Source organism: Manis pentadactyla, chromosome 10, assembly GCF_030020395.1.
Source record: "Manis pentadactyla isolate mManPen7 chromosome 10, mManPen7.hap1, whole genome shotgun sequence".
NCBI lineage: Eukaryota > Metazoa > Chordata > Mammalia > Pholidota > Manidae > Manis > Manis pentadactyla.
The window spans coordinates 77,089,977-77,108,728 of record NC_080028.1 but is presented as its reverse complement, the minus strand read 5'-3'; the positions used below and the strand labels follow the sequence as shown (position 1 = coordinate 77,108,728).

Sequence of the window (18,752 nt, the reverse complement as noted above, 5' to 3'; positions counted from 1 at the left end):
CGGCACCCACTGCCAGCTGCTGCCATACACAAGCCTGGCTGGCAAGCTGGGGGGAGTGACCCTTATGGTGTCAAATTTTCCTGGACAAACATGGCTCTACTTCTAATCCCTCAAATTCCACCCACTTGCGGGCGCTGAGGGACTATTATAGCACCAGGACACAAAGGCCAGCCGAATGACTGCAGCACTTCAAAGAAGCACTTCCCTCTCATTTATCAGGCAGGGTTTGGTTGGGAGGTGGGACCTTAAGTCACCCTCTTCGCCAGTTCCCCCTACAAGGCGCCAGAAGAGTCTGACTACCGACCTTGCAGAAAATCCACTTTGCTTTCCTCTGTGGATCAACAGGGTGCTTTGTGGAATGGGTTTAGAAAACACATCACATTTCCCAGCTAGAGACACTCTTGTCCAAAGGTCTCCAAAGACAGAGCCAGGAAGCTGTGTGTGTGTGTGTGTGTGTGTGTATGCACTGGACATCCTGATACCTAAGGCAGCCTCCACAACACAGAAGGACACAGCCCAGAATTTCAAGGTGTCATGGTTGAACACCCTGCTCCACACGGTGATGAGACCTTGACCCAAAATACCACGTAGTAAATAAATAATGTGCAGTAAATAATCTGTGTTCTGGAGGAGACAAGAGTCTGGCCTGCCGCGGCGGTCAGGGAGCTCAGGGAAGGCTCCCGCTGGAGGTGCACCTAGAGTCTGGTGTGGGAGAGCAGGCAGGCTAAGAGGAGATCTGACCACTGGGGAAGGAAGAACCTTGCAGGGGGGAGAGAGACTCACCTTAGCAAAGGTTGGAAGCTGAGAGGTTTAAAGGGTGTTTCAGGATCAGCCAGAGAAGAGCATAGCGGTCCTGAGGGCTGCTCTTTCCCACATCTGCCTGATGTAACAATCACCTGAGACGTTTGTTAGGAATACTAGCCAAGTAACCTTGGGAAAGTTGCTTAGTACCCCCATTTTCTCATATGTAAAAAGGGGAAGAACAGCATAGTCCTGTCTCATTGGGTGGTTGCAAGCAGTAAACTAATTCATCCTCTTCACAGAACCCCCAGCGTCCCACCCAGGGCAGAGGCTCATGAAGTATTTGCCAAGGGGATTGGCTCCTTTAGTTGATGTGTGAGGCACTTGGACAGAAAGCAGTGACACGGGGAAGGAGTCACAGGAACAGCCTGGAGAAGGCTGGCGCGCAGCCCCGACGAGGACTCCCCGGGGGGGCATTACCCGTCCAGAGCTGCCCAGGCTGTCCTCGTCCGACTCGTACCTCCGGCTGCCGTTTGAGTGGCCCTGGTGGAGGCAGAGAGCAGTGATCCAAACAGCTGCCCTTCCTCCCCAGAACCTCCTTCTGGGAGCTGGTCCAGCACCCCCCTCACCCCTGCCAGGGGACCCTCCTCCTAGGGGACAGGACAGGCCCCCCAGGGAAGCTGGAACTCTTGTCTGCCAAGCAGAGAGGATGCTGGGTCACGGGCAGGGCCCACGTGTGGTGTGGCCACAGCCTTCCTCTCACGGATGGAACTGCCTCAAAGGCAAGAATCCTGGCAGACAAGTGCCAAGAAAAGGGCCAAGTCCTTCCTCTGGCCAAAGCTCCCACCACATGTCTTTATTCCCAGGAACAAAGCTAAGAGCAGAGGGCTCCAGGCAAGACTGGCCTTGATGCCCAGACTCAACTTTCAGCACGTGGCACAACCTCCACATGGCTAACACCCTCCAGGGTGCTGCTGGGAGCCTCTGAGCCAGCCCTCCCACCTACACCTGCTCCATCCCCACCTGCTCCACAGCATCCCCTCTGCTGGCAACTCGAGGTTCCAACATCACCAAGAGTTGCTGTGTCTAATTGCCCAAACTTGTCCCCTTACTAAACTTACTGGTCCACATCACCCTCTTTTACCTTCTGCCCTGCATTCATCTGAAATGATATGATGCATTAATTTACTTGTTATGCATTCATGACCCACTCACATTCCCCTGCCCTCCCTGCCCTCCAAGACAAGACAACAGGAAACTCTGGTCTCATTTCCTGGGGGTTCCTTACGTGTTCTCGGAGCTCTGGGTCATCCAGCTCACCCCTCTTCTCACTGGGGTATCCGCTGTCCCCACTGTTCTCAGAGTCCTGTGGAGAGAAGTGGGCCTCTGAGTATCTGGTGGTGGTGATTTCTAGACTTCCCAGTCATTTGCTTTCTCTTTTGTCCTCTCATCTCACTTGAAGTTCTCTTCCTCCTGCCCGCTGGCTGGGTGACAAGGGAGCAGTAAAAAGGGGCAGCACAGAGCTTAGGCTCTGCAGCCAGACTGCTGGGGCTCAGATCCAAGCTCTGTGACTGCAAGTCATACCCTGGAGCTCCAGGTAGCCTGCTGTTTGCACCCCACCCACCGCATGACCTTGGGCCCCTCGTCACACCCTCTGGACTCACCCCCAAGCTGAGCGACAGAGAGCCTGGCTCAAACTCCAGCTGTGCATGCCCCAGCTCTGGGACCCCGGGTGAGGCAGCCAACTTCTCCCATTTTCCTCATCTGAGAAATTGGAGGAATACCCACTTCAAGGTGGAGAAGAGAAGCAAAGGGCAGGGGAACAGAGGACAGGGTTGAAGCCAGAGGCCTGGGTTTGAATCCTGACTCCTTCATGGAGTGACTGTGAGTGAGTGGCTTTCTGTGCCTCAGTGTCCCTATCTCTGAATCAGGGATAAAGAGAACACTGCCCAAGCATTTTTACTGTTAGGGAAGAGAAGCTGGTAAAAGAGGGAAATTTTCTCCATGCTAATTTTTTGTACCTTTCCAACCAGGAGAATGCATGACCTAATCTGAAATTTTAAAATTTATCTGAATTTGAGAATAAAATCTACTAGAAAAGGAATAAAAAACGATCTCAAAGGTTATTGAGAGGATCAAATGAAGCCTACCTATCAAGCCCTTAAAACAATGTCCACCCATAGTGATGATTCCATGTGTTGTCAATTATTTTTATTTTGTTCTTCCACTCCAGCAAAGCAGTCAAAAGTGAATTTGAACTTTTGGAGCAATCTGAGGGGGCAGCTTACTGTACATTTGTGGTCTGTACAAGTGTGACATTTCTGCCAAGTCTTTAAAAAAAATTCCTGTGCGTTTTTAATTTGACACCATAATTTATGTTTGCCTGAATGCAAATATGATACCTTTGGTTTCTTACCACTGAGTCACCCAGAGGCTGCAGGAAAGCTGTCCTGTTTATCTAACCTGAGAGCGTGACAGCTGACTGTGACATAAATTACACATCCAAAACTCAGCACAGCCATCCTCCCCACAAGACAGCTGACCACACATATGTGGCCAAACCACCCCAGGGCTGGGCCCAGCATTCACCAGAAGGTTGCCCTGCTGCTGATCTGGATTCCCTCTTCTCTTACTATGTCTGGGAGCTGGAATGCACCGAGCTCTTCGCAGGGGAAACCTGTGCCTTGGGCAGGAGGCTAAGATTCATCTGTATGCCCCCATGTCCTCCTGGCAGAGCCCAGAGCAGACCTGGGCTGCCCCTCTCTGAACTGGAGGATTCACCCTCCATCCCCACTGGGAGTGAGTCCGCTCCTCCCAGCCTTGCTCCCTCGGCCCCTCTCCACTCACCCGATGGTTGTCCAGATGGTCGTGGTCTCGGGGTGCCACGTTATCGTCGCTGAACACGGGCCAGTCTGGGCAGGGAGAAAATGGAGACAACGCACTGGCTCCATGGCTGGAACAGTTTACAAAACAAACCTACACTCTAGAGCTAACTGCACCCGCCTTTAAAAAAAATTTTTAAAGGTAGGTTCAAAAATGGGAGAAGAATATGGTCAGCATCTGGAGGGCTACAGTTCTTCCTGGAGAACTTGCTCAGAGCCTGCCACTTGCCGGCTATGGGGTCCTGAGCAAGTGGCTGAACCTCTGTGCCTCCTCAGGATTGTCACAGTAAAAATTTGTGTGTGTAATGTGCTTGAAGCACATGGGCTTGGGCCACGGCCAGATGTCAGTGAGGTGCAGTTTTGCAGGAGGAAAAGCCATTGGGATATTCAGGACCCAACAAGTAGCTACAAGTGAAGGGAGACTCAGGTGACTTGAAAACCGACCATCTCCTGGTAGTTCCCAGTCTCTCCTGCCCCAGCTCCCGCTAGCCAGATCTGGCTTGTCTCCTTTTTTATATGACTTTTCAGAACAGACTTTACATTTTTAAATGGTCGAAAAAAAACAACAACAAAAGAATACTATTCTGTGATGTGACAAAACCATGAAATTTAAAATTCAATGTCCATAAATAGACTTTTATTGGAACACAGCCACACCTATTTGCTTAAGTATTGTCTGTGGTTGTGTTCCTGCTGCAAATGTAAAGACCACATAGCCCGCAAAGTCTAAAATATTTACTGTCTGGCCTTTTAAGAAAAAGTTTGTCTGCTCCTGCTCCAGATGGTTCCCAAGGCCTTCCAATGGAGTTGTCTAAAAGGCTTCTTTTAACGTTAAAATCCTCTTCTCCTGCTCCCCTGCAGCCTCCATCAGCTGAATAAATGGCCACACTGTCCTATTCCTCAGACTTCCACCTTGGTGTCAGCCCTGCCTCCCCTCTTTCCTGCAGACCCCACAGTCCACATCATCAGCAGATTCTGTCACTTCTGCTTCAGGGAGGATGATGTCATGCTTCTCCTCCCACCTATTCACATGAAATCTCTTTTCTCATGTTGAACAAACTTCATATTCCTGCAACAACCCTACTTGTCTATGGCATTAATATTCTACTAGTTTTTGTTAATGCCTTATATAGAATTGCTGCATTGCATATTTATATGTGAGGTTGGGATATAGTTTCCTTTTTTTACTGTCTTATCAAATTTTGGTATAAGGGGTTTGCTAGTTTCATAAAACACTAAAAAACGTTACCTTGTTTTTTACGATAGGGGAGGTTTCTACAGCATCGAAATGTGCCTTAAAAACTTTATTAAAAAGAACTCACTCATAATACCATCTGGGCCATGAATCTTTGTGGTTACCATGTCCAATTTTCTAACATAAATGAGAGCCAAGTTAGTTCCGTTTCACCATGGTACCTGATGCCTGTCCCCTCCAGTCACAGTGACCAGGAACCAAACCATTACTCACGGAGCTGGTCCAGTTTCTGGCTGTGTGGTGTGGCCGAAGATGGGGAGGAGGGGAGAGAGTCAGAGGTCACGTCGCTCATGTTCTCGTCTCCAGAGTTCTCTGAAAGGCGAAGGAGCAGGGGGGGCCGGCTCCCAGAAAAGGTCCTTACTCGGGGGCTCCCACACTTTTCCTCTGTCCCCCTCAAGATGGTCTTGGCTGATTGCTGGAGAATTAACAAGAATTAACAGGCACCCTCTGAGGGGTGAAGTGCTCTTCCTGTGATGCCCCCAAGGTCTTTGAGCCAGAGGCTCCCATGCATGCCTGTTTAGGGACTGGCAGAGAATCTAAAAATAATCAGTGGGGATTTAACCCGAGACCTCTAAAAGGAGCATATGGAACAGGAGCTCAAAGGCCCTGCCAGCCAGCATTCCCCCAAGTGCCAACCACACTTTATAGCCCCGAGCTGGGGACTACATGCCCGTATAGATCTAGGATCCCAAGCCAGTATTTGCCAACAATCTCTGTATCTGGTCCATGTAGTGGAGCTGGGGGTGGGGTGGGCACATCCTGAGCACAGCAAGGTGCCTGAAGAGCCAGGTCCGCGTCTGGCCCATCCATCTGCTGACACACCACGTAAACACACATACCACCATACCACATGCCTCTCATCTCTACACACCTAGTCCCCTCACTATGGTCAAAAATGGGCCCAGATCAAGCAGACCCCAGTTACTCTATTAGTGGGGACACTCAGGAGGGCCTGTGTACTGATTGAGGAGGGACAAGGAGTACAGATGGGACTGAGAGCCCTCTGACCCTGACTCTTGGTCAGGCATGGCAGGGTCTGGGTGGCCATCACAGGGAAGCACGGCTAGCTGGTCCTGGAAGCAGAAGGGCCTGGCCACCCGAAGCAGCCCACACTGGGCACCCACCAGCAGCTTGGTGTTCTGATTCACTGCATCCCTTTCTCTTGGCGAGAGGTCGAAGGGAGCGAGGCCCATGCTCTTGCAAATCCGGTTGCAGGCATGAGAATAGAAGAAGAGAGCCATCCCCCGGACACCTGTGGGCAAAGTGGGGGGTATCTGGAACATTGCTTTGCGACACAGTGGGGCAGTGGCAGGGCTGGAGTGAAACACACTGGAGTGGCAGGGGGCAGACGTTCCAGGCTCCTATCTCAGTTTTGGGAAGGCTGATTCGCTATCTCGGCCTGTTTTCGCAGGTGTACAAAGAGCTTGGAGGTTTGGGGTCAGAGACCTCCACGGAAACGTGCTGGCTCCCTCCACCTACCCAGGTTGCCATCTCCAAAGTCCGTGCCCTTCTCAGTGTGAATCTGTGGGTCGGTGTAGAGGTCGCCCACACCCTGGATGTCCACCACAATCAGCTGATGGCCGGAACGCTCAAATGTGAAGTGGCTGAAGGCCTGTGAGGGAAGAGAAAGCTGACTGCAGGAGACCAGACTGCAGGCTCCTGAACTGGCCAGCCACTGCGCTGAGGGGTGGTGACACCCTAACTCTGCTCACAGTGGGTGCCTTCTCTGCAGGGAGGGGTTGTTTAGAGGAAACGACAGAGGAAGCAGCTCTGTGTAGTTCGGCAGGGGCCTCAGGTCGCTGATAAGCGGCCCGTTACAGAATCTCCTTCAGGTCGTCATCCCCACGAGGGCCTCACCTGCGGCGTCAGGCGCATGTTGTCATCACGGACAAAGCCCGAGTTGGAGTTGTACTTGATGTATTTGCCCTCAATATAGTGCTCCAGGTGGAAGAGGGGCTGGCCAGGCCTCTCCTTCAGCTCCACGACGCACATCTGCATGATGTCCACCTGGTGGGTGGGGAGCGGGTCAGGTGGAAGGCAAGCCCACTGCCCTCTCCTCTGATAAGCTGAGCAGAAGGGTGGGGAGGTAGCAACCTGCCAGGGCCTATCCCGGCTCCATCACTCACTAGCTTTCTGTGGCAGAAACTGCTGTTCCCAGAATCCATTCTCCCCTTTTCCTTTGAGAATGAAAACCCCTGCTATGGCCTGAATGTGTCCCTCCAAAAATTCGTATGTCGAAATGCTAGCCCTCAAAGGTGCTGGTATTAGGTGGTGGGGCCTTTGGGAGGTGATGAGGTCATGAGGAGGAGCCCTGATAAATGGGATCAGCTCCCTTATAGCATAGCCCCACAGAGCTCCCTAGCCCCTTGCACCATGTGAGGACACGGTCAGAAGGTGCTGGTTATGAACCAGGAAGAGGCAGTTGTATTGGCATCTTGACCTTGGACTTCCCAGCCTCCAGAACTGTGAGAAATAAATTTCTGTTGTTTAAGCCACCCAGTCTGGACCATTTTGTTAGAGCAGCCCAAATGGCCTAAGATAGCCACCATCCCTGATTCTGGACAGGATTCACAATCATCCAGTAGGGATGACACTGCTCAGCTTCCCTGGCAGGTAGAAGCGGCCATGAGACCAAGCCAGGCCTTGGGGAAGGAGCAGCAGTGACGAGGTAACTCAGCCTGCCCTCCCCTCCTCTGGCTTCCTGAGGCTGTGATGTGGACATCGCCAGCAGGCCAGACCAGGCGCCCAGGGCAACCGCCGGGGGACGGCAGAGCAGCACAGCAGAGGAAACAGGTCTCTGGATGACTTACGGAGGCAAGACACCAGCCCACCCTGAGCCCCCCACCAAAGTGGGACTATCAGATGAGAAAGAAACTTTTTCATTAGCCCACACATTTGTGGGTCTGTCTGCAGCTTTGCCCGTGCCTTTCACTAACACCATCCATGAATCTGGGCAAGTTATTTCACCAGTCTGGGCCTCAGTTTCCTCATCTGTGGAATAGAGATCTTGGTGTGAGCATGACATTGATTGATGCACAAGAGTCCATCAGTGTTTGCTGACATGATTGTCAGTAGACACAGTTCTAGTGTAACAGACACCAAGCTGTAAACAGTGGTTGTCTCCCAGCACTGGGGACTTATGGGGAACTTAGACATTCCGTACTGAATTGTTTTACCAAGTATGTGTTTAATTTTGTACACAGAAGGAAACGTGCAAGTACCATGGATGGTTTGTAAAGTGGGTAGCAAAGACCTTTACACAGGACTGCCCAGGCACCAGCCCTCCTCCATGCCAGCCACTGCGGGAGGAGCCAGTGCTGTGTTTCCCAGGGAAACCACCACCCCAGAGCTGTGTGGCTGAGTCACTAAGCAGGCAGATGACAGCTGCAGAGGCCAAAGGGGCCCAGAGCTGAGCTGAGAGCCACCACACACTCAGCAAGTTCCAAGAACCTGCCTGAGGGGAAGGAGTGGCTGTTCTCAGGGCTTCCACGCCAAATGCTGGCTCCATCCCTACAAGGAAGCCCATGGGTCAGCCACCAGCTTGGCCAGAAGGTGGTGGGCATACTGGGTGAGGGGACAGCCAGTTCCTTCTCAAACAACCTCCTTTCTGTCCATCAATCCAATCTCATTATTTGCCAAGCACCCAGGCACTGGGAGACAGTGCTGAGTGGCCTGAGGCCAAGCAGAGTACACTGGTGCCTGTAGGCATTTGAGGAAACTGCTCTAAACCTCTGTCCTGACTAACTGCACTGCTTAGCCCTCCCGCTATTTGAGTACCCTCTAGGTACAAGACAGTCAAAACCCACACCCTCAGGGGAGAGAGGCAATCAAAATACTAACTACCTACACAACAGTACTTATTGCTCCAAAAAACAGAAACCAGAACAGAATGACTTCTGACAGAGGGTGATGACAGCAAAGGGCTACTTCATTTAGAATGTCCTGGGGTGGCCTTGATGAGCAGGTGACATATGAGCTGAGACCCGGACTGAGAGAAGGAGCTCCCCAAGCAAAAATGCAGGAGGTAAGTAATGCAGGCTGGGGGGCACAGCCAGTGCAAAGGTCCTGAGGCAGGAACAAGCTTCGGGAGGAAGAAAATGGAGGTCAGGATGGAGTGCAGCAAATTACTGAAGGGGTCACAGCCCTAAGGGTGGGGGCTGTGGCTTCCTATAATCTACCCCAAGTGCACTTAATCAAACCTCCTGCAAACAGCAGGCACTCAGTAAATCCTGCTGGGTGCCTAGAGTGTGGCTCTCCAGGGCAGCCAGGAGACCTGCCTCATCATACCTCGAGGGGGAAGGGCTGAGCTGTGAATTCAGGAGGGGCAGAGGTGTAGAGCAGTTCCCTCAAATGCCTGCAGGCACCAGGACACTCTGCTTGGCCTGAGGCCACTCAACACCCTGGGGGTTGCAGTGAAGAAGCCAACAGGGTACAGGCTTGGAAAGCCTGAATCTGAGTCCTGGCTACGTCCTGCCTATCTGGGCAGGTCACTTAACCCCGTGGAGCCCTGGGCTTCCCAGGGGCAGACAGGTATCCATTCCCCTCTCCTTCTCCTGCCTTTTCTTGGGAGTCACAAATCTCAGCCCGCATAGTCTGGGTGGGAGGAGCCATATTCCTGGCTCTCAGGGTGAGTGCAGGGGTCAGGCCTGCCCAGGCTGTGTACTCCCCTACCTGACCACTGGATTCGGTTCAGCAGTATAGGCACCTGACCTCATCAGAGCCAAAGAAACCCAGTTCTGAGACTTCTACTGGAACTTCTGGGAAAAAAGGGCTGCTGAGAAGGGAGAAGGCGAGCCTGTAGCCACTGGTGGCCCACATGCCACTCCAAGCAAGAACCTGCCTGAGAGTGAGGCGAACACAAGGTTAGGGCTGGAGGAAAATTCCCAACTACCTCAGGGTGGCCCTGGACCCAGCCATGCCTGTGGCCAGCGGTATTTCTTGGTCACATGAGGCACTACTTTCCCTTTTTGGTTAAGCCCATTTGAGTGAGTTTCTGTCATATACAAGCAAAAATGCTGACTAATAGATCCCATCTATAAACTCAATAAAAACATTCCAACCTCAAATAACCTGAGTTCTGTTTTTAAGGATAAACAATTCCTTGTACATAGAGTACGCAGCTCGCTGGCTCAGTGAAGGATGGCTGTCGTTAGCCGCTGTTAAGAGCGTGAGGAGGGGCACCTGTGACCAGCACTACACTGCCCCTCTCTGGACCATCGCCCGCTGCCCTGGTGTGGGAAGGTGGCCAGGGAGGGGTGTCACACACCTGCTTGGGGGGCTTGTGCCGATTATACTCCTCTCCCCAGAGCTTGGCCTCCATCTGCAGACGCACGTCTTCAAAGTACACGTCCCTGTCCATAGACTCAATGTAGTGCTTTGACACATAGTTGGAGGCCCCCTTCCACTGCTGGGTGTGTAGGAAGTTGGAGAGCTTCTTCCTGACAGGAGAGGCGCAGGGGGGCCACCTAGGCATTTGGGTTTACCAGGGACCCAGCTTTGGGTCCTCAGGACAGGGAGATCCCACCCCACTGCGTTCTTTGAAGAGCTGGGAAGGAGGCTTAAGGGATATTGTCAAAAGTCCTATGCTGTCTCTGTTGGTCTCTGAGAGGTTAGTGGGATGCTCCCTGTTCACCCTGAGCCCCTCTCAGCAGTACCGTCCGAGGGAGACCAGGTGGGCATGTCTGGGCTAAAGCAGCGGGGGCCGCTGCCTCTGTTTTTTGGCCCGAAATGCCACAACGTCACTGCTCTCAGGAGACTGAAGGAGCCCAGGCAGGGCCCCGAGGACCAGGCAGTCACTTACGTGCGGAAGCACTCCCTCATGGCTCCGCGGCCGAAGGGCTGAAAGAGACGCCACACAGACAGTCAGCAGGCCCCACGCCCTACCCAGAAGCAACCGTGAGTCAGGAGACCTGGGACAGCAGCCATCAAGCGGGTGCCCTGGACCCCATCTCAATCCTAAAACCCCTACACCAAGGCCTGATAGCACTTCCAGCCTAGAACCTTCAGGGATGATGAGACCACCCCATTCCCCCACACTAGCTGAGTGGACAACCCCCCAGGGGGTAAGATGTGACAGGGGCAACAGGGTGGGGGGACACAGTATGTGTCAAAGGATGTGTGCACAGCCCTTTCTGTAATAGAACAAAAGCAGGAACAACCTAAACCATCAACAATGGATAAATCCATGAGGTCTACTCATTTGAAGGGCTCCAATACAGCAATGGGAAGGAATAAAGTACAGTTCTGGCAAAAATGTGTACAAACCTCACAGACAAAATGTTGAGTGGGGGGGGTGGGAGAAAGGGGAGGGCTGTACAACACAAAGACAAGTAGTGATTCTACAACATTTTGCTATGCTGATGGACAGTGACTGTAAAGGGGTTTATAGGGGGGACCTGGTATAGGGAAGAGCCTAGTAAACATAATATTCTTCATGTAAGTGTAGATTAATGATAACAAAAAAAAAAAAAAAAAAAAAGAGAAAGAAAGAAAAGGGGTATTACTCCCTGATAGGATAAAACTAACTGTAAATCAATGATTAATGCATGCTTTAAATATCCTTAATTTTGTTCACTTAAAGGGTGTCAGATGATCGGCTATGGAGGTACATTTTTCTGATAATATTCCTTTCTCTTAAAAAAAAAAAAAAGCAGTTCCTATGTGGTGACCTCCAATGAGTTCTACACAAGGGTATAAAGGGCAGATCAAAGTGTGGGCAAAGGGTCTGTTTGTGTTTATACAGAGGATCAAAGCCTAATTTGGCTACCCAGAAAATGAACTAAGATATGATATGAAGAAGAACTTCCAACATCAGCACTCTCTGGAAGAGTCATACCAGAAGATGATCATCAAAAAACCTCAACAAAGATCCATGCACTGCTACAGTTGTAGCTGCATTCATCCCACCGGTTCCTGGACTTGCCTTGGGAATGAAGAAGGAGATATCTAAGCTGGCCTGTGCATACAGTAAAACAACAAATTTGACTGGATCTATACTGTCGGAACTCAATCAAGAATTAGGAGAAGTGCAAATTGTAGCGCTCCAAAATCTTGCTACTATAGACTATCTACTGTTAAAAGAACATATGGGATGTGAACAGTTCCCAGGAATGGGTTGTTTTAACTTGTCTGATTTCTCTCAGACTGTTCAAGTTCAGTTGGACAATATCCATCATATCATAGATAAATTTTCACAAATGCCAAGGATGCCTAACTGGTTTTCTTGGTTTCACTGGAGATGGCTGGTAATTATAGGTCTGCTTTGGTTATGTAACTGTATTCCTATTATGTTAATGTGTGTGCGCAATTTAATTAGTAGTTTAAAACCTATACATGCTTAAGTTACTCTACAAGAAGATATGTCAAAGAAATAATCAATCTTCCCATGTTTTCTTCCGTCTGCTACTTCTATAGCTTTTCTTCTTCCTTCCTAATTACAACCCTTAAATAGAATTCATGCCTCATATCGAATTTACCGAGTATCATAATTCCTCCAAGTGCTAAAGATACCTCAAGACAAATGCTGGGCATAGAAGCCACAGGGCATAAATCTGCAAAGAAGTAAAAAGCTAACCTTTTCAAACAATATTGCTTCTCTCTCACTTACCAACTTTACATTTCCCTGTATGGCCCTGGAAGATGACTGGTTAGCCAGAGACGGGTAAGATTCCTCAAGGGAGGAACAATCTAAGACAGGCACAATCGCAGGGGGACCATCAGGTGAGAAATTGGGGATCAAGAGAGAAGAGACTTAGAACCTCACCCCCCCTGTTTTGAGAGAAATCTTCTGCATCCGTGGATGTTTTGTTGCCCTTGTCTAGCTTGGATTAACACTTAGTCTACAGGCACACACCTGATCATCTACATTTGCTCTCCTACAACACTAAACTATGTTTTCTACCTTTATCTTGCATCTACCTACCACTTCAGCATTTTATTAAAAATAAAAATAATAATAATAATAATAATAATAAGGGAGAAATGTGGGATTCACATATAAATCAAGTATAAAAATCAAACGAATATTCATATTTGACCTGATGGTTTATAGTTCATAATGCGTGATCAAAACCGAAAGTTTCTGTGATGACTGCCCTTGCACTGTTCACCATGTAAGAACTTATTCACTATGTAAGAATTTGTTCACCATGTAAGAACTTGTTCGTTATGCTTCAGAAGATTGGAGACTGACGAGAATTAGGCTTGGGGTGGATTAATGATTGTGCATTGTGCATTGAGTCCCCTATACAGAATTTTATTGTTGTTAACAACCATTTGATCAATAAATATGAGAGAAGCCCTCTCAAAAAAAAAAAAAAATGTTGAGTGGAAGAAGCCATACTCAAAACCATACATGCTGTATGGCTTCATTTATAGGAAGAACCCAAAGAGGCAAAACTCATCAAGGGTGATAGGATTCTGGGTGGTGCTTATCCTTGGGCAAAGGGGAGCATCGGGTGGAGACAGGCTTTGGGGGTGCTGGTGGTATTCTGTGTCACGGTCTGGGTGCTGGCTGACACAGTGCATTTGCTTGATGAAATGTATCAGGCTGCACACCTTACTGAGTATGTGACACCCTAAAAAGAGTTTCATCAAACAATCTTTTCCCTGATCATGCAGGAGGGACCCTATTTTCTGGTCTATTTATTTTTTTCAAAAGGCTGGTTACAAGCCACTGAAGTCATTTTACAACTTAGTAATAGGCGGTGACCCGCAATTCTGGAAAAGTCGTATACATATTTACCGTCCACTGGTTTCTGACAAGAGTACTGAGAATCTTTTGATATATGATGCATGATTCATATTTGAAATGCCCAGAATAGGTAAATCTCCAGAGACAGAAGGTAGATTTGTGGTTGTCTAAGGCTGGGAGGAGAGGAGGGATGTGGGAATGACCACTAATGGGTTCGTGCAGGGTTTCTTTTGGAGATGGCAAAATGTTCTGGAATCAGTCATGGTGGCTGTGATTATGCTAAAACCACTGAGCTGTGTGCTTCACATGGGCTGTATGGTGTGGGAATTGTATCTCATGAAAACTGTTACAAAAAATAAAATATACAATAATATAAAGAATCCCCAAAGTTAAAAAAAAAAAAGTGAGTGTAGAAAGGAGAGAGCAAGGACCAATGAATGCTCAAGAAAAAACCCACTTAGCCCTGTCCCCGCTGGGCTGCAGACTGCTCACCTGAGATGCCATCTTGATCAGAACTTCATCTTCCAGCCACTCTCCAGTGACAGCATTGTACCTGCAGAAACCAGAAACCCCCAGGGCGCAGTGTCCTTAACATGATCCTGTCACTCACTAGGTAAAGGTGGCAGACCTTTCTGGGCTCCCTGCAGCCCTCAGGATCGAGCCACTGTGCACACACAGACCCAGCGGACAGCTCCTGGGCTGGGTCTGTGGACACTCTCCCTCCTGGCCAGGCCCCAGCCCAGCGGCCTCCTTCCCTTTCTCCAAACACAGCCGTTCCCTCTCCACGCCCCCCAGCACTTCCTCCTGCGTTATGGGTGGGCTTGCTCCCCATCTGGCGCCCCCTCTGGATGATAACTCCACAAAGCCAGGCCTATTTCTGACTGTTCACCTCAAGGCCTGTGGTGTGTGGACGCTTAATAAATGCATGTTGGATGAAGACTGAATAAATAAATAGCCTTATTATAACCAGTCTCCCTAATATGTGGCATGTCCCAGGTATGGAAGGAGGCAGTACACTTGACCGTGCCAGGTACCTGTGGGGGGCCTGGCCCAGGTAGTCAGGTGGATGTCCCAGAACAGGCAGGAGTTGGCAAAGCTCCCGCCTCTAAGTCCAGCCAGGAGAGGGGTTGCTGGCTGCACGCCCAAGGCAGAGAGGAAGAGGGTTCAGACCACTCCCATCTCTCCTTTTCCAGGAATCCTCTCTTCCAGAGCAAATCTGCCCCTTGGCCTGGCTGGGCCTCAAACAGGTTTGCCTAGTAGAAAGCTCCTCAGCTTGGTGAATCCATACATCTAAAACCTCCCGGAGGGCTGAGGTGTTCTTAGCTCTAGCAGAGGCCTCCCTCTTAGCAGGGAAAATTCCAGAAGGTTCCCAGCTCTGGTGAGAACTTCTCAGAGCCTGAAACCTCTATGAGGCAAACAAGCAGAGGCCTGGCAGGTCACCTGCCCCAGGCCTGGAGCCAGGAAGTCTCGCCAAAGCTACAAACTTGCTTGAAACCAGCCCATGCCAAGTACTGTGCTCAATAAATAACAGCAACAATTATTATTATTACTATGCAGAGACCAGGGAAAAGGAAACAGTCTTCCCTTGCTTCCAAAAGCAGCTGCAAGCTGAGAGGCACCCAAACTGGGGGGACAGGGAGACAGATGATATTGGAAGGACCTCACTTGCCCTTCATGACCACTAATATCAAAAAGATCAGAGGTGCTCAAAGGTCACTGAGCTTTCACTATATGCTGCATCCTTAAATGGATCTCTTCTACCAATGCAGCAGCAGCCCTATGAGATGGGTACAATCATGGTGCCTGCTTTCCCCAGTGTGGAAACTGAGGCTCAGAGAGGTGAAGTAACTTGCCCAGCAGCAGGAATTCAAACCGAGAACTAGGTTTCAACCGCAGCCACCTTGTAACCAGCCTGGGCACAGCCCATATGAACAGGAAATCTGTCCCAATAAAGGGCCAGCTTACATCAGCCCTCTTTAAAAACCAGGAATGGAGGAGGAAGCCTCCAATTTAGAAGTCTCTGGAGATTCTAGCCATCAACACCTGATCTCTCTCCACTAGCAGCCAGGGAGGTGAAGTCAGCCACTTCCATCAGGAAATAAATACAGTTCGACCTGGCCCCTGGCCTCCAGCTCCCCAACCCAGAGCTCCAGGACACACAGAACCAGCCCAGCATGTAGGTCCTGCTCTCCCAGGAGCCTCCCTGTGTTGCCTGGCGTCCCCAGCCACCACACTGCTCTTATAGGCAGGAGGGAACACAGTCCATAATCTGCCCTGCTGGGGCTCCCACAACACTGACCGGCACAGACCCCAGAGCCTGCTAGGAGGTGGGCCTCCAGTGTGGAGGGGGTGCACACCAGGCTGGAAGTCATCTTTCCACAAAGTGGGAGCAGGAACATGCTGCACAAAGAGGAGAGAGCTCCATGGTTTCTGCCTACCCACCCCCCACTTCCTCTAGTAATAGCACCCCCCAATATTGCTTTGGGGAAAACTATCCTCCATTCTCAGAGTATGTGGACTGGGTGGGGCTGAACCCCCAGCACCTGTTGGCTTGTGGCATGTGATCTAGGTGAAGCTCCTTGGCAAAATGACTGGTTCAGAGATGGGCATTTAACTAAAGCCAGGCCAATGAGATTCAAATATGGAACTTCTGCTTAAAAAATGTTTAGAAAGAAAAAATACTCTTTCGCTGGGTGAGTTAAAATCTGTGTCACTGATATAAGACAGCCTATCTGAGGTCAAAGCCAAAAAGCCTCCTTGGAGCCTCTGGAACAAGCCATGCCTGAAGCCTGCCCACATGAGACAAACATTCTGTTCCATGCTTCAGCCTCTGTGAACTGGGTTTCTGTTACTTGCATTTGAAAGAGTACTGGCTGATTCAAAGTCGATACTGAGAGTCAGAAGTTTAGCTTATTAAACCTCTCTCCCCCCTTGGGCAATTACAGGAACTGCAAGGGTCAGCCTGGGGGATTCAGAGCTGGAGGGGTCTACAGAGGTCACAGGACGGGGAGGGGGCAGGCTCCAGGGCAGGTCCACAAGTCCACTAAAATTATGAGCAAAACTAGACATATGGTGCAACTTTCTGAGATGGGCTCATGAGATTCTCAAAGGGGTTCCAAATGCTTGACGTGATTCCTACCACAGGCTTTTTTAAGTGAATAAATACATACAGAGCGCTGAAGTCAGTGTGTGGCACAGAGGGGATTCACTAAATAAGGGCTGTATCATCTTCATCACAGGCATTGTGCTGATTACCTCCCGGGGGTGGTTCATGAGTTTTGCTGTTGCCTTTCATCCTTCTTCCTGAAACCCCCTGAAAACACTCTTCCTTCCCTTGCCTTTTCCAATAAGAAATCTAAACACCACCAGCTCCATTTTGTGATTCTTCCCAGCGCCACAGCCCTGAGAAGCTGGTGTGCCACTTCCACGTGCTCTCTGTCCCTTTGGTAGCCGTTGTGGGGGTTGTGTGTTGAGATGAAGGAACTACGAAGTGGAAGCATCCTGGGTCCCTGAGTTGTCCTGAAGGGTCAACTCACACTCAGCTTCATCCAAGTGGCAAGTACACCTTTGTTGCATTAAGCCCCAGGGGTACTTGTTACTGCAGCACAGCTCAGCCTCACCTGTCAAATACATACCTTAGCGGACCACTCTAAGGATGACATGAGATAATGCGCCATGCCTTCACAGGCATAAACACTCAAATACCGGCTGATACTATTATTCCCTTCTCTTTGACCTCCAAGGGTACTTCGGCTCCAACTGATCATGAGCAGAAGCAGGACCCATACTCCCAAGGACTCTTTGAAGCCAGGGACCATACAGTAACTCCCAGACAAGCTGCTGACCTGTGACGGGTGGCACATTCTGTGGCAACGTCCTCTAGGTGGAATTCAGCCCAGGGGTCGGGCATGTGCTTGGCCTTCTCAATCGCATGCTTCCAGGCTTCCTGCAGAGGCAAAGGAGAATGTTAGAGCAGGGGCTACTGGGAGTGCTGCCCAGCCTCCTCCCACCCTGCGACTGCCCAGGTGTCTCCCACCTCTGGGGAGGCAGACAGCACCAGTGAGAGAGAAATACTCCCAGCTATTATCCTTTCTGGAACAAAGTTCTCAAAAGATCCTATTTGCTTTCACATGGGCACTGCCTCTCCATGGGCAGAGGTAACACATCTTAACTATAAAACCAAATAAGATACATAATATCCATAGGAAAACACACACCACTTCCCTTGTAATCAAGAAGCTGAGAATAAAAATAAGGTATCATTCCCCCATAGTCCCTCATTCAGATTGGCAAACATTTTAATGGTTGCTGATAGCTAGTGCTGGTCAGCATATGGGGAAGCAGGTGCTCTCACATAAGGTCAATGGGTATAAACAATATATTCCAAAGGCAATCTGGCAATGAACTAAAGTGAAAAATACATACTCCTTCATTTGGATCCAGCAATTCTACATCTGGAAATGTATCCTACAGAAATACAATCACAAATGTGCAGGCATATATGTACAAGAGGCATTACTGTGATCGTGTGAAACTGAATTCATTGATCCAAATGTCCACCTCTGGGGACTGGTTAAATAGACTTTGATTATATCCATATAAAACACAAAACAGCCCTTCCAAAAGACTGTGCTTACTCTATAGTGGGAATTCTGGTCCCTTACTATAAAGCCCAATGCTGCCTTCCTATAAACACTGGATAAATCGTAAGTACACCCTGTTTTACTGCCCTAAATAAAAATCACAACATAATCATTCTAAACTCAGAGGATATGAAGTTACACAAAGCTATGTTGCCTTTACATCCACACAGCACTAAGTTCTGGGGGCAGATAATTATGAATAGATTTGCATGAGACATTTCAAGGTCCTGGGGTTGCACTGAAGTGCATTGTGTAGAACCGTCTCACCCATTTCAGGGTTAGAGCCTCCCTGCCCTCCACTCACTCAATGCCTGTCTTGTCCTCCTTTGTTGTGATGACCAAAAATATCCCCCCCCCCGCCGAAGCAGCAGCCCCGTTTGAAAAAGACAGATGCACCCCTATGTTTATCGCAGCACTATTTACAATAGCCAAGAAATGGAAGCAACCTAAATGCCCATCGGTAGATGAATGGATAAAGAAGATGTGGAACATATACACAATGGAATATTATTCAGCCATAAGAAGAAAACAAATCCTAC

General features: G+C 49.6%; 1 protein-coding gene across 3 annotated transcripts in view; it reads right to left on the bottom strand.

The window, feature by feature from the left end:
* EEF2K (eukaryotic elongation factor 2 kinase) overlaps positions 1 to 18,752 on the bottom strand; it is a 66,625-nt gene that overhangs the window by 11,741 nt on the left and 36,132 nt on the right. For 2 of the 3 annotated variants that reach the window (XM_036917010.2, XM_036917011.2), the window contains 11 exons: positions 17,416 to 17,516; positions 14,063 to 14,123; positions 10,679 to 10,716; positions 10,145 to 10,316; positions 6,736 to 6,885; positions 6,358 to 6,490; positions 6,003 to 6,130; positions 5,092 to 5,293; positions 3,589 to 3,653; positions 2,030 to 2,107; positions 1,222 to 1,284 (listed from right to left, as the gene is read on the bottom strand). In XM_036917010.2, the coding sequence (XP_036772905.2) occupies positions 1,222 to 1,284; positions 2,030 to 2,107; positions 3,589 to 3,653; positions 5,092 to 5,293; positions 6,003 to 6,130; positions 6,358 to 6,490; positions 6,736 to 6,885; positions 10,145 to 10,316; positions 10,679 to 10,716; positions 14,063 to 14,123; positions 17,416 to 17,516 (1,191 nt within the window). The remainder of the gene's footprint in view (positions 1 to 1,221; positions 1,285 to 2,029; positions 2,108 to 3,588; positions 3,654 to 5,091; positions 5,294 to 6,002; positions 6,131 to 6,357; positions 6,491 to 6,735; positions 6,886 to 10,144; positions 10,317 to 10,678; positions 10,717 to 14,062; positions 14,124 to 17,415; positions 17,517 to 18,752) is intronic. The other variant, XM_057487017.1, reaches the window with a different exon arrangement.